This window comes from Zonotrichia leucophrys, chromosome 1 (genome assembly GCF_028769735.1).
Source record: "Zonotrichia leucophrys gambelii isolate GWCS_2022_RI chromosome 1, RI_Zleu_2.0, whole genome shotgun sequence".
NCBI classification, from domain to species: domain Eukaryota; kingdom Metazoa; phylum Chordata; class Aves; order Passeriformes; family Passerellidae; genus Zonotrichia; species Zonotrichia leucophrys.
Window position 1 is genome coordinate 71134222 of NC_088169.1, and position 15137 is coordinate 71149358.

Sequence of the window (15137 nt, forward strand, 5' to 3'; positions counted from 1 at the left end):
CTCATGGGAGAATGCAATGAATGTCTGATGATGTTAAAAAAACACCCAAACCTACAACTAATTCTTCCAGCCAGTGAAGTCAATGGCAAAGCCTTTTACTGACTTCAAAGGGAGCTCCATGCCAGTGGGCCCACACACAACTTCTCTTTAGCGGTTCTCACTTGCATTTAGAGCTTAAACCTAGACAAGTGTTTCTGTTTTGAGGAGCCCAGACTAGTGCAGTATGGCACAGCTGGGCTGCCAGTGCACAGGCACTGTCACAGCTCTGGGTGAGAGCAGCTCTGCTCTGAGCTGAAATAATCTAGCTGAGAGTTCAGCAAGTCTGGAGCCCAGGGCTGGTTATTTTGGTCAGGGTTGTCTAAATTAGAGAAAATGACACAGAGGGGTGATGTCTCGGTTCTCCACAGCATCTCGAGAAGGCAAAGTGGAGAAGAGGGAGGTTTTGAGCTCTTTTCTGCAGTATCCAGCGACAGGATGCATGGGAATGATTCAGGCTGCACCAGGGGAGGTTCAGGCTGGACACTAGGATGTATTTCTTTACTGAGAGGGTGGTGAACACTCCAACAGGCTTTCTAAAGAGGTGGTTGGTGCCCCAAGTCTATCAGTGTTTAAGAGGCATTTGGACAGTAGGTGCTCTGGGCTTTAGGTCGGGCAGTTGGGCTGGATGACTGTTGTGAACGTTGCTCCCAACTGCTCTGTGCTGCTCTACTCCGTTCCATTCTCACCTGGGACAGATTTGCAGCCAGGTAGGAGTTTCAGGGTGACACCAGCCACCTTGATGTGACTCGACTGTTGGCCATCATCGCTGGTGGGAATTCGACATGGGCATTATTTGAGTGCCATGACTGTGCACAGTGGCTGCCGGGGCCGGGAGAAGGTTTGCGTGGGGGCTGCCACCGTGCTCCCGCTCCATGGCAGGGAAGGCGACTGGGGAGAAGGCTGGGCTGTGCCCCAGCTTGGTCGTGGGCAATGGGCACATGTGGCCCCGGGCACTGAGGAGCAAGAGCGACACGGGGGCGGTGGGAGTCGTCCTAGTGAGGTGGGAGATGGGAAAGCAAGATGAGTGGGGAGAATTTCGCATCCTTTTCCTCTGCCCTCAGGAGTATTTACGTACCGGGTTCTGTGTGCGTGTCCCATTTTCCCACCCGTCAGTCCCTGTCGTGTGGTGCACGGGCACGTGCAGACCGCCACCACCCCCCGGCGACCCCGGCCCCCGCTTTCTGTCGGCGCTGCGAGCGCTTCGCTTCATCCCCCAGCCCACGGCTTCGGCCCCGCAACGCCCGCGGTCCGGGGCGCGCTGCGACCGTGCCGCGAAACGCCGTCACAAATACAAGCCGGGCTCTGCCCGCCCGGGCGCGGCCCCCTCGCGGGGCACCCGAGAGCCCGGCCGTGCGTGGGAGAGGCGGCGGGCGGCGGGCAGGGGCCGCGTTATGTAAGGGCGGCGGGGCGGGCGGTGCTGCGGCGGCTCGGGGCGGCCCGGAACGGGCGGCGGGGCCGCGGCGGCGGCGGGGGAAAGCGGCTTATCCCCCTCCTTCCCTCCCTCCTTCCCTGCCTCCCTGCCTGCCTCCCTGCCTGCCTCCCTGCCTGCCTCCCTCCCTCCGCCGGGTTGCCATGGAGACGGGCGGGCGGCGGCGGCGGGGCTGTCACTGAGGGCTCGCACCGCGCTCCGCGGCGGAGGGGAAGCCGCGGCGGCCGCGGCTGCAGCGGCAGAGGCAGAAATGGACTCGCAGTGCGACTGTGTGGAGCCCCCGGCCGCCGAGCAGCCGTCGGGGAGGATTAACAAAACCGCTTTCAAGCTTTTCAGGAGGAGGAAGTCCGGGGGAACCATGCCGAGCATCTTCGGGGTGCGGAGCAGAGGAGGGGAGGGTAAGGGCGCCGGCAAGCCGGGGATGGTGCGGAGCCGGACGCACGACGGCTTGGCCGACGCCGTGCTGGAGAGCAGCAAGAAGGAGGAACCGGGCGGCGGCGAGGCGCCGAGCCGCGAGGCGCAGGAGCGGCCGGCCGGCAGCCCCGGCGGCCCCGTGGCCAAGTCGCACAGCTTCTTCTCGCTGCTGAGGAAGAACGGCAGGCAGGCGGAGGGCGCGGAGCCGCGGGCCGGCGGCAGACAAAAGAAGGGGCTGAAGGGGATCTTCAGCAGCATGCGGTGGCACAAAAAGGACAAAATCGGCAAGGAGGAGAGGGGGGAAAGCTCGGACATCCCGTCCGGCCTTATCATGCCGGGCTCCCTGACCGCCAGCCTGGAGTGCATCAAGGAGGAGACGCCGAAACCTTTGTCTGAGAGCCCGAGCGGCGCGGCAGACGCCGAGCCGGAGCCGCCGCGGGAGAAGCGCAGCGGCGAGGCGCCCGCCGCGGCCCAGGAGCCCCAGGCGGGCGGCGCGGAGCCGCGGGCCAGCAGCTCCCCGCGCCGGGAGGAGCCGCCCGCCGCCGCCGTGCGGCCACCCGAGGAGCTCCGCCGCGAGCGACCCGAGCCGGCCGCCGGAGAGGTTGGGACTGCGAAGGATGCGGCGATAACAGGTGACATTCCAATAACGACTATTCCCCCTGTTGAACCTCACTGTGATAGCGGTCAAGAGACGGCAGCCGCCCCTGACCCTTCCTCTGTTGATCCACCCTCAGAGCAATCGATTGATCGTATTTGTTTGATGTTTGCTGACGTGACTTCACTGAAAAGCTTTGACTCTCTTACAGGCTGCGGAGATATTATTGCGGACCATGAGGAGGATGTGGGCGGCGGGAGTGGCGTCTGCGAGAAGAGCACCCCCGGGCCCAGCAAGCTGGGGGCCACCAAGAAGCACCCCACCATGGTGGCCTACCAGGGAGGAGGGGAGGAGATGGCCAGCCCCGACCAAGTGGATGACACCTGCCTGCAGGAGTTCTGGGATATGCTGTCACAGACGGACGAGACTAAGACGCAGGGAGGAGGAAGCGGAGGAGGGACAAAGAAGCCCGAGGGGTTGAAGGAAAGCCGAGGTACCGAGGGGGCCCAGAACAGGGTGGTGGTGAAACGCGGTGGCCTCCACCAGATTGCCATTCACCTGAACCACAAAGAGGAGCAGAAGAGCAGGGAAAAGGAGCAGCACGAGGGTGTCCCAAACAGCGATGAGGGCTACTGGGATTCCACCACGCCTGGTCCCGAGGAAGATAGTTCCACAAGCATCCAGAAGGAAACCCTTCCCAGGGATAGCTACAGTGGGGATGCTCTCTATGACCTGTATGCCGAGCCGGATGAGAACCCACCAGCAGGGCCCACACACGAGGAAGCCCCCAGTGTGCCACGCTCCAAGCCCGTGTCTCCCATAACGACCGTGAGCTCGCTGAAAACACCCTCCAGCGCCGCCAAGGACTCCAAGATACCCATCAGCATTAAACACCTTTCCTCGTCACAGTCACATCCTGCCAGTCACGGAGCAGATGCCAGCAACAGCCATCACGTCGCACACCATCACCTGGCCAAAAGCGAGATGCACAGAACAAAAATCCCCGTCTCCAAAGTCCTGGTACGCCGAGTCAGTAACAGGGGCGCAGCCGGGTCAGTAACGGGGACAACAGTGAAAACTGCCATGTACCAGGACAGTGCCAAAAAGTAGTTGGGTAAGAAGTGGAGGCAAAGGCAGAGAACGATGTCCATGTGGGAAAGTCTGCTTAGGAGACCACAGATAATGAATTAGTTTTGCATCACCTGAAGAAAGTCACCTAAAAGGCTTCCTTCACTGTACTCTGTGGGCCTGCACTTCTGAGTCTCTTCTTACTAGACTGTGTGGCTGAATACAAAAAGTCAACTTCTTTTTGAGCACTTTTTTTACATTTGTATCTTTTTTCTGCAACTAAACACTGGGGAGGTTCATTTTTACATGCCTTTCTGGAAGCAGGACTTGGATTATGACCATCCTTCCTCGTGCAAAGCAGTGTCATGAGTTCTTCAAGGGAGCTACAAAAGGAGCGACATGAGAGGTTCTCCTCCTATACATTTATCTTCTAATCGTTTCTCGGGGAGGAGTAGAGGCTGGGTGCCTGGCTGGCTCTGGAAATGATGTTTGCTCCACAAGATGTTGGAAAAAATGCCAAGCAGAAAGCAACCCACCTAACAGGTATTTTGCCTGCTATAGGAACGAGAACACTGCTCAGCAGCAGACTTGATTGACTTGTGTGCAGGAGATAAAACTAAGGAGTTAGGTGGACTCGTCTAACAGGAAAACACATTTTCGTTTGTCTGTCTGTCTGGTTGGTTTTGATCTGGTCTAATGTAAATGGGTAACAGAGACACCTGACGTAGGTTCAGATGTTTACATCAATACTTGTCCGATAATGCATACAATCAGGTTCAGGGAAACATTTTACTAAATGCCAATATATACACACTGTCCACATTTTTACAATAACTTGCTCGCCATGTGTAAATATATACGTGTTTTAGCAGATTTTTTATTAAAAAAAATCACCTGTCCTTATTATCTAGAGTTTAAGCAAGAGTTAGTTTTTATAGGTAGATAATTTTACAGTTCTAAAAGGATAGGACTTTGTGTAAGTACCTTAAATTAGAGAAAAACTCTGGTTTGTATGGGCTCATGCATCCCCAGATAAGTAAGTCTGAAGTGCTGATTTTATTCCAGTGGCACATTCCATGGCTCAGAGCAGATGTTCTGACAGCACTGCCACTGCAAACCTCTATTTTCAGGGGTTTAGACAAAAGTTGCTCTGGGCTTAAACCTTACCGAGAAGGAACCCAGCAAAGAAACTTGTTTTTTAAGTATTATTTTTTAAAATATATAAAATTAGTTTTTGACTATTTAAAAAAAAAAGTTTGGGTTCTCATTGCTTTTTATTTTCATTCTCAATAATGTCAGAATAATTTTATGTTAAGAGAGAAAAAAATATGGTAAGCTAGTGGTACATTATTAAATGGTCTGATGAGCTTGGATCTTAGGAAAAATGTATTAATGGCCATGACATTTTTGAGTAGTGGCTACTGTACATGGGCATTGGCAACATTTCAAAGAAATATAATAGGGTTTTAATGTGCCTGAGGACATATTTTTATGATACACTGAAAAAACTCTAAAAATCACTGAAGTCTAAAGGTAAATGTTATGTATTTACAAAATATTTTGATATAAGTATTTAATCATCAGACCACAGTTAAATATAAAATATATGCTCCAGCGTATCTAAAATAATATACATTTTAAAAATATACATTTCTATATTATGCAGAGAATCCTAAATTCACATCATTGAAACTAATGGGTCTGATCTTACATAGCAGTTGGTTTTATTGTCTCTTAAATCAAAAGGAAAAAAAAAGAGGAAAATAAATATACAGAATATACATTTGAAGGATATTAAGGTTGTAGGCAAACCATAAAAAGCCAGGAAATACCATAATAAGAATTGTATATATGTATAGGCATGATTTGTGGTTCACTGGGGAAATGACCTTAGAGTCATGAAGGTGAAATTGGCATCCAGTTTTGAAATTGCTGCAGAATTTAATACCGACTTGCAGCATCCCAGTGAAAGTGTTAGCTTCCCTGACCAGCCCCTGTTTTCATGGTTTAAGAACCTTAATACACTTCAAAGAGGATTATTTTATGTTTTCTTCCTGACATGTAGGTGTGTGGTTCCCTGTGTGCCCACTCCCACAGACCTGTTGTACATATGCATGTGCAGCGAGGGCACAGCCCCGGGCAGGGTCCCTGTGCGCGCACTCACACTCACAGCCTGGGGGCTGTGCTCCACATCTGCCTCCAAAAACACTCACCATGGCTTCCTTTGCCTGAGAAAGGGATTTGCATTTGGTCTGACTCCACTCGTGCATTTTAGAAAGTCAAAGCTGAAACACCCTCTAAAGGATGTGTGTACAGAACACAGAATATTATCCTGCTCCTCAGCCCTAAACATGACATTCCTTTTCCCGTTCTTTTGGTTTTGTTTGACTGTGAGGGATGCATCTTTCCTTGCATGACAACTCTGCAGAAAAATCGTAATTCCCCATTTTGTTCTAAGGACAAATTGTGCTCAGAGATTCTATAGGGTACTGGAAGTTGAGAGGGAGGGAGGATGTGGTGGTAGTACCATAAAAACTGGAAGCACTGAGTACAGGTAGTAGGAGTGGTGCATCTTTAAACCCACTAGGAGATACCAGCTGCCATCTCTACAGGACTTGTGTGTGTCAAATTATTCATCATATGTGTTTTGTTTGCACTGTGGCATGTCTGTATTGAAAAACCATCAGTGTGACACTAGACTAACTCCCTCTCACGTAACCACTAACACGAATCATCATTAAAATGCTTTGGCTTCCCTTCATTCTTCTCTCTCCTCCTTTGTTTTCTGCCACGTTTTTCCCTCCATCCTCTGCATGAGGCAGCCTCCTCCTGGGCGCTAACCCCGGGAATGAGGAGCTCTGGGCTGGCATGGGGCATGGGTGGGAAGGCAGCTGCCCAGGCCAAGGTGCTCCACAGCCACTCCCTCAAGCTTTCTGTCACATACCCCCTCTAAGCACATTTTGCAAATCTCTCTGCAGTTTGTTTGGCTGCTTGCTATGTACATATTTTAAGGACAATCATATCCTTAAAAGGAGAATGGGAAAGTAGCTGGTAGTCGGGCGTCAGTGTTTTGAATCATTGCGACATGCTGACGTTGATTCAGGGTAATGGTTGTGTGAGAGTAAAGATACAATTTCATGTTCAAATTACCTTTGTACTTCTAAAATCCACTTTTGTCTTTAAGCCATCTATGTTTTTTTTTTTTCGAAAGGTAATAGAAGATCTAATATTTACCAGGGCTTTCAGTTTTCATGGAAATATATTTGTAACACTCCACACAATGCCTAAAACAATCATTGAAAGGAGGTTCAAAGGCTTTCTTTAGACCTATGTATAATTTCTGAAAGATCCCTGTAAAATACTGTGAGATGCCTAAGAACAAACAGTTAATGGCTTGCTGGATTTAAAGGCTGAGACATAAAGAAGTAACAGTCCTGAGGCATTTTGTGGTAGCTTGCATTCTTATTTGTGTTACCCTGTTCAAGCATATATTTTCCTTGGCTTTGGTAGGTATTGAGGTAGAAATGGTGTTCTGAGTCCCAAAGATAACATTCCCGATGGTGTCATTGTTTTGATTTCCTTAAAGTATATTTTTCTTTATTTGTTTCATTTGTTATTTGGTGGTCTGAATGATGCTTTGTAATTATCAGCTGTATGTCGTTCATAAAGGATTTTATAGATCAGGACTTGGTATTTAGTTATGTGTACTCTTTGCACTTTCAGGTCCCTACTGGTAAATTTTGTATGTTCTTAGAGTTTTTCTATATATTGCATAGTGTTTTATAGCTATCTGCAGTGATTTCAGTGATATACACTCCTGTTCTTTATATCAGCACAAAAGATTTCCTTTCAGCAGCATGAAATTATTTTTTTGTGGACTTGTTTTGTCATGATAGGAGCTAAGTTTCCAGTACTAAATGTGTGGCCTGCAACAAACATAAAAGGTTTTATTTTCCATGTAGTGCATATGCATTTTGCTCTTGCCAGTAATAGGACTCAAACATTCGTAGTAGATTTCAGAGGAAATTCCATTACTAGAATAAGAAAAAACTATGATCAGTCTTATTCCATCAGTAACCAGCATTTTCTTCATCCACTGTGAATATCCTCACCACCATTCAGGGTAGTAGAGGACTGAATTTTAAAAATTACGTGCATAGATGTACTCTATGAAAATTAATTCACTGATTATTTTTTAATGAATCTTACAAAATTATTTATCTAAGCAAGTATTGCACCAAAGTCTTAAAACATCTGATACAGATGGTATTTTCAGTAAGATGCTATGAGTGCAGATGAGCCAAATTAACAGGCTTTGCTTAGCAAAGCAAAACCGTGTTGTTTCTTAAATTTGTAGTACTGACTGAGCTTGCAGATCAAAGGGAGCCATTGATTCTGCTGCGTGGCCATGCACTGAGGTTTTTCTTTCCCTGCCCTAATGGACTACTTTCAGAAAAGGCTTTTCAGGAAGATAATGGTATGAAAGGGACAGATGACAGTAACAATAGCCACTTGCAAGACAGATGGTTATCCAACAGCCAACACGGAAGATTCTAGGCAAGGTGGCCTGAAAATGTATTTTTGTAGTTACTGATATGAAAGACTGGGGCTTCTGTCTTGAAAAACAAATTGACACCAACTCAAAGACAATGCAGAAATGAGTCTTGGCAGAGTTCACACATGACAGCTTCTGCAGGGCTTGATTTTGGTTTTTCATTTTGTCTTTTCTTCTCCCCACCCCCTTTGTTTATGTTTTTATTATGGTGACATAACCCCACGTGTCCGAGCAGAACTGCACAACAAATGACTCTTCTGAGATTCAGTGCTAGGAATACACTGCCAGTTGTCCCCAGTGGCCTGGGATGGGTTCCTGCTGAATGTCCCTCCCTTCCACTGAGGGATGGGAGGGATGGGATGATAGGATTCCCTTGTCCTGAGTCCACGTGCTGTTTACTGTGAGCAGGAGGTATCAGTCTGTTTTGCTGTTTGTTTTCAGGGGACAATTTATTTTTAATTTAGCTCATAGGAATTTTTTAGTCATCATTAGTTCATACCTTGTCTTCCTTGTAAGCATCTCGGGTAGGAACATTCAGCACTGATTTGGTGTTTCCTGGGTCCATTTCATGTAGAGAGAAATGGAAGAACTTGTCATATGCAAAGGAATAATAGCTATAACCACTTGAGCCACATCATGGGGGCCTTGATTCCTGCAAAAGCAGGTTATTAAAACTTCTTGCCTTAGAAGGCTTCTCCACCGAGAACAGCGAGTACTATTGCCTAGGATGTTTTGGGGTTTTTTCCTGTATGTCTCTCATTTCAGCTCAGCCATACTGCAGTTGCTTGGGAAACAGATTTTTGATCTAGCCTTCCAGCACCAGAAAAGACGAGCTGCTGCCACCCTGCCTCCTCTTCAGGAGGTCTTTGTTTCTACTTCTTGGTCTTGAAAAAATTAAACCCCCTCAGAATAAGTGGCAAAGATATTTAAAATGGAGATGTCTGCTGTGTGATCTCATACATATGGGTGAGAATGTTAAGTGATATTTTGCATAGCATGGAATACATTCCTCCACTTTCCTGTTGTGAACAATTTAGTAAATGTAGCAAGGAAGCAGGTCACTCTTGAAGGAAAGTCCAGGAGCTGTTTGTTATGCAGACTGTGCCCAGATTTTATCTGTGCTTTCCTTTTTCCTTTCTGTACATACTTAAATAAATAGAGCCAAAGTTGTAGTACAGAGAGGAAAAGGTTAAGCACCTCACAGGGCAAGGAATTTAAACTGCCAGGCTTAAAGGCTTCTTGTAGCAATGGCTAAAAGAAGATTGCTTTGCCTACTTTGACATCACATCCAAGCAATGCTCTGCAATAAAAGCTAATCCTGCTATGGCCACAAAGTTAGGAAACTGGCATTTGCCAACAGGACAATCTCCTGCCAGGATCCAGTTCTGCTGTGGCAAAGCTTCCACTGACTCCAGCAAGAACTGGCAGAGGTCCTTAATCTCTTAATCCTACGGAAATAAGTATTTCTTAAACAAGTCTTCCTTTTTTTTTTTTTTTTAAGATTAACATTATTCAGGTGTTTGTGCAGTCTTTTATATTACTGTGGTAGCGTTTTCACTGATCTGAATGCAAAACATGTCTTTCCATTGTTTTTCATCCTAACAAGCTGCACTCCAGCACATAACTCCAGTGCTCAGCATGTTTAAATTACAGCTAACACAATCACTGCCTTCCTTAATTTAACTCTTGATGGCAAAACCAGGACCAGCTTCTTTCCAGAGCTCTAAACCCCCCACTTGTTTTGTCATTGTTCATGTTTTTGATATGGTAACTAATGAAGCCTCCCTTTAATTATTGCACAGCCACATTTTAATGTATCATTAGGGAGAAGGTATGTGGGGACTAAATGGTAAGATCTTTAATAGATTTTTATTATTTTGGAAGATGTTGCATCAAAACAGTTGCTAAATCAGTGTCAGGTTGTTTCCATGGGCTTTTTATGCAGATGCATTGGAAGCTTTGAACATAATGTGCTTGTAAAAGAAAATTGGTTGTATCTGCTTTGAATTAAGGCTGACCTTAAAATGTAATTCTTGGTTAATGGCAGCAGAGGAGAAGGTGTGTCCCAACTCACCTGCAGCCTGTGGACTGGGGGAGCGAGGCACCCCAAGTCACCAGCAGAATTTGCTGTGTGACCTCACCCTGTGGTGCCAGCAGAGGGGTGCAAGGTGGTGCCATGTGGAGGTGCCAGCCCTGGACAGCAGCAGGAAAGGGCAGGGTGATGGTGCTGAGGTGGGAGGACTGATAGGGCATCTGGGAGATGGACTGAAAGCAAGGCCTGGACCCCTTGTCCTTGTGGAAAAAGAGTTACACAAATGCCTAAAAACCCTGTATCCTTTCTTTCTTTCTTGCACTGATGCTTGGGTTCATGTGTCACACTGAGAGAGGAGCCAGTGTGAGCTCGGGCGTGCTGAAGCCAGTGCTCCTGCAGGTGGACTGCTGTGTGACTGCTCTCATCAACACCTGAGCAGTGCCCAGTGTCTTACTTTCTAAAGGCAGTTGCAGCACAGAAACATCCACAAACCCCCTGTAGCCCAGCACTGGCCTATGGCCTCTCACTGCTCTTCCACCCTCATTTTGCCAGGAAGATGCAAGGACCCAAGCCCTAGGCAGAGTGGTGAGCTCTGGCTGCACCCTTGCAGCCCAAGGACAAGTGGGGAGGCAGTGTAAGACACAGTGCAGCAGCACCAAGGGCTAAGCAGCATTATCCTGCTTTTCTAAAGGGGGAACAAGACTTAAGCTGTTGCTTTTTCATGAAATTAAAATAAATCCTCTACCATGGGTGAAATTTTAACAGCTAGACAATGACTCATTCCACCAGTATTCTATCTGATATCGGTGGATCTGTAAGTGCTGTTGGTTTTTATTGAGTGAAGATCCCATAACTTGGCTCCATCTGAATTTACCCTGCTCTGGTGTTGAAGCCTGGTGTTGAGGTCCTGTTGAAATGGGAGATGAGGTATGAATGTGGGTGATGGAAAATACAATAAACCCAGAAAATACAACATGGCTTTAGTCTTTAATGGCAGCCCAACTCTGCTTAAACATCATGGCGTGCCTGAGAACAGGGTAGCAGGGACTGCATCAGACAAAGCAACGCTCTCGGTGTTTCCTGCCTGCTGAAGGGGACATGTGTGTCCTGTTAGAGGTCACTCAGCCTGTTTCTGTAAGATGTGATATAGCTGACAGATTACAATAATTACAGTTAATTACAATATTTCCTTGTATTATTGTGTCAGCCACCTCCTGTAAGGTAGCAAACAACCTATTTGAGATAATGAGTGAGTAACACCAGAACTCCCCTCTCTTCTCATCTAAAAGGTTTGGTAATGATCTGGTGGGCCTGTGTGCACCAACTTTTTCTTAAAGAAAGCTCACAACATTCTGGGAGGCTGTTTATGACAGACTGTTAGACACACTCTGCTCCTTTCCACCTCTACAAACTTTTATGAGTACGTGTCTCCTCGAACCACTGTATTCTTAATGTATTTACAACCTAACTGATAGCAATAGGTGTCTTTCTTCCCTGGCAGTTCACAAGGATATACTAATCAGTGTTTGTTATATTTTTAATTCTGTAAATATTTATTTTGGTACTCTGTGTATTTATTGGCACTGATTCTGGTGTTTGCTTATGTGTCATTGTAAATGTTGATGGTTTCAATAGTCTTGCTTCTAATGAATGTAAGGAACTCAGACTAACTGCACTTTTCTTCCATTCAAAAATCTTAACAGTGAAAAATATTCCCACTGTCATGTGTTATAATGAAAACAGTCAATAAAATCAGTTGTCACTTTTCATTGATGAATGTGAAGGTTACTTTTTGATGTTCAAGTTAGAGCCAATCTATCGAGCGCCCTGGAAAATACTAGGCTTTTCAAAGCAGGACATTGGGGAGTTATGTCACCAAAATAGCATAAAAGAGAATACTTGGGCATCTGTGCAATTTCATTTTCATGTAGAAATGCCTTTAGCAGTTTTACTAATAACATCATACTGAATTTGTTAGTTACAGGAGGACTTTCAGAAACGAGAGTTTTGGTCTTCTGGTCTCCTGTTTCATCAGCATGTGGGTTTTGTTTGGTTTTGGAAATTTTTTTTCCTTTTAAACCCCTTACACAATGAAATGGACTGAGCTTTTATTTTGTTTTTCAAATCAGCTTTGTTTTCTGATTCTCCTGGTTGAGAAGCAAGTGGGGAAGCTTGTTCTTTTGGCATAAATTGACTTTGGAGTTGCAGTTTTGGTGTGACAGTTAGCAAATGCAGTCTGCAGTAAGCTACATTTCCCACCTTTAAAATGTCTCTTCCTTTTTGTGACTATTAAGTTACATTTTTTAGAACCTCTGGTTTGCAAACTTCTCTAAATTTCTTGGATTTTGAACGTGCATAAAGCATTTACATCAGTCAAGTTTTAATCCTTAGGTTTATTTACTTTGCTGAGCTAAGTAGCACTGCCTTGCTGAAGGTTCTCCCATGGAATATACTGAGCCAGCCAGAGGAAGAACTGGAATAAAATCTGCTCAATAGTTTTTGAGGAACAACAAAGCAAAAGGCGTGAAAAGCTTGTTAATGCTAGTAAGGAGCAGGGCACAGTGACATAAATGATCCTGTGCTCACAAAAGCATAACTCCTCTTTCTAATAGTTGGAAGGAGGCGGAAGAAATGTTTTTCTGGTGATTTAGTGCACAAACACTTTTACATGCAGGCCTTCTCAGTCTGTGTCCCCTATTGCACGTTACTGCCTTTTATCCTATGCATCTGAAAGCAAAAGAGCTGTGGTTAAAATTTGCTGCCACGCATATTGCCTGGTGGTTACCTTGCTTTTGTCCAAGTACAGCTACTGGGATTCTGGGGGACAAAGGGGTTTCAATGAAGTGCAGGGCAAATGTACAGCAACCTCGTGAACCTTGATAACTGTAGATCTGTGTGATTTGTAGAACTGTGTAGATCTGTAGAATTGTAGATCTGTGTGATGCAGCTGTTGACGCCTTCCATATACCCAGATGACAGTAACCTGGCAGATCCATTGTGATAGAAAAAAAAAAAAAAAAAGAAAAATCTTCTGAAACAAGACTTTGCCCAAATATTGGTTTTTTTAATCAAAACGAAGTTTCTAATATTGAGCTAAAAGTCCCTTCCTGATTCAAACAAAAATCAATCATTCCCACCAATACATCTCTATGACTTTCAAAGCCATCTTACTGGAACAGTGTTTGCAATGGGAGTGATGACCTGGGAATCTCGCTGTGACCCATACATTGAAGGTGAAGGCTTCATCCAAAATCTATCAAGCAACAAAGAGAAGATAATATTCTTGACTCTGAATAATTGGTAAGGAGTGTTGGCAAGTCTAATGGACCAGTCAACTGACCATGAGTAAGTACTAGTCTAATTTTAAAATCTTTCTCTTGAATCATGGTATTTTTCCCTTCCAAAGGCATTGTACAGGAGTTGTTTACTAGGAGCTCACATTCAGCAGACGCCTGCTCCTACCTACCACATTGCATGTCTGCTTCCAATTAAAACCATTCTATAGTGCCCTGAGGGGCTGGGGAGGAGGCTCCAAAGTTCTTCAAAGGATTATTTCAGCAGCCATGGATGCTCCTATGGGAGCTGAGGACCAAGAAACTGCTTCATCTCCAATGACATTATTGTTTAATGCTCTGCAAAGACCCTTAGCACTTGGATCAGGTATTCACTTAGACCTTGGGAACAGATCTCCTGTTCTGACTAATGAAGAAGACTTGTCCTTGATCATTACATGTATTTTTTCCAGCTTATTTTCCAGCTTAAATGCAATGAGTTTCTTAATTACAACTCCCTGCAGCTACTGAAAAGACTAACAAATGACCTATTTTGATGCTTCATCCTTATGCAAAGTCCCCACAAAGTGCCTCTGTGCAGCACTCCCAGGTGAATGTCAGGGGAAAGGTGACCTTGAGCAAAGGGTGCCATCAGGGAGGGGAGGGAGGGCTTGTGATGGAGCACTGTCCTGGACCAGGAAGGTCGGAGTCCTTCTTCCACTGCTTCCTTTCCCAACTCACAGAAGTCTGCAGGTGCCACATTTTAAAGAAGCATCCACAAAATCAGCTGCACTCCGTGGTGTTGCTGCTCAGAACCTGGTCTGAAGTTTTATGATCAAATTTCTCTATCACTTAAGTGCTTGCACTGGGGCAGGCTCAAAAGCACTGCATGGCTGGGTCTGCTCTCCCAGGAGTCACAGATAGGCTCTTCCTCTGGCCTCATCAGACTTCTGCTGGTGTCACTTGAAACTCCTAGTCCCTTGCACAGAGGAGAGACTTGAATAAAGATTCTCTGGGTTCTTGAATGAGCAGAGGTTGCCTGGGTAGAATCATGGTGGTGATGGGAGAGGTTGAGGCAGAAAACCTGGGGCAGCCAGAAGCCTTGCAGGCAGCAGTGTCCTCTTTTGCTTCACAGGGAGATGGTTGCCTCCAGGGCACCAATGTGGCTCAACGTGCTTCAAGAGCATATTCAGTTTTAGGCTAGCGTGGGAACAAATGGTGCTGAGCTCCTTGCATGGAGCTGGCAACATGCAGGGTAACATGAGGGATGCAAAGAAAGCAGAAATCTCATGACCAAACAGTATTTTAAGGACAGAAATTATGTATGTCATGTAAAGCAAATGCGTTTCATTCCTGCCCTGACTTCATTTATTCACCTGTAAAGACAAAAACACAGCCTAATTTTGCAAGGAAATACATTTGAATAAAAAAAGGCAAATATGTCTTAGTAAATATGAGTAGGGAAAAACCTCTTTTTGACTATGGTCGTGAAGACACTGATCACAATCTAAAGTGAACGTGAAAAAAATCATCTGCTCTACTAAAGTAATGCAGAGGATCAGAAAAAACATTGAAAGCAATCAAAAGGATTGTTCTGAGTAGTTCTTAAGGAAAAATAGAGACAGATAAGGATTTGGCTAGGTTTGGTCTACCTTTACAGTTGGGATATATTGAATCTACATCTGTCTTTCTCTGACTTTCTACCTTTCACATTCTGCATGAATAGATTTTGT

General features: G+C 45.8%; 1 protein-coding gene across 1 annotated transcript; it reads left to right on the forward strand.

Moving 5' to 3' along the window:
* Nucleotides 1-1613: 1613 nt before the first annotated feature.
* Nucleotides 1614-11901, forward strand: AMER2 (APC membrane recruitment protein 2). Its single transcript, XM_064717143.1, has 2 exons — nucleotides 1614-2514; nucleotides 2689-11901. The coding sequence occupies exons 1-2, from the start codon at nucleotides 1719-1721 to the stop codon at nucleotides 3585-3587; spliced, it is 1695 nt and encodes a 564-aa protein (XP_064573213.1). The 5' UTR covers nucleotides 1614-1718; the 3' UTR covers nucleotides 3588-11901.
* Nucleotides 11902-15137: the final 3236 nt, after the last annotated feature.

What these genes read in the sequence shown, in the direction of transcription:
- AMER2 (XM_064717143.1), top strand. Translation starts at nt 1,719, where the DNA reads ATGGACTCGCAGTGCGACTGTGTGGAGCCCCCGGCCGCCGAGCAGCCG. An exon ending in GAAGGATGCGGCGATAACAG is followed by an intron (nt 2,515 to 2,688) that starts GTGACATTCCAA and finishes ACTCTCTTACAG; the next exon opens with GCTGCGGAGATATTATTGCG.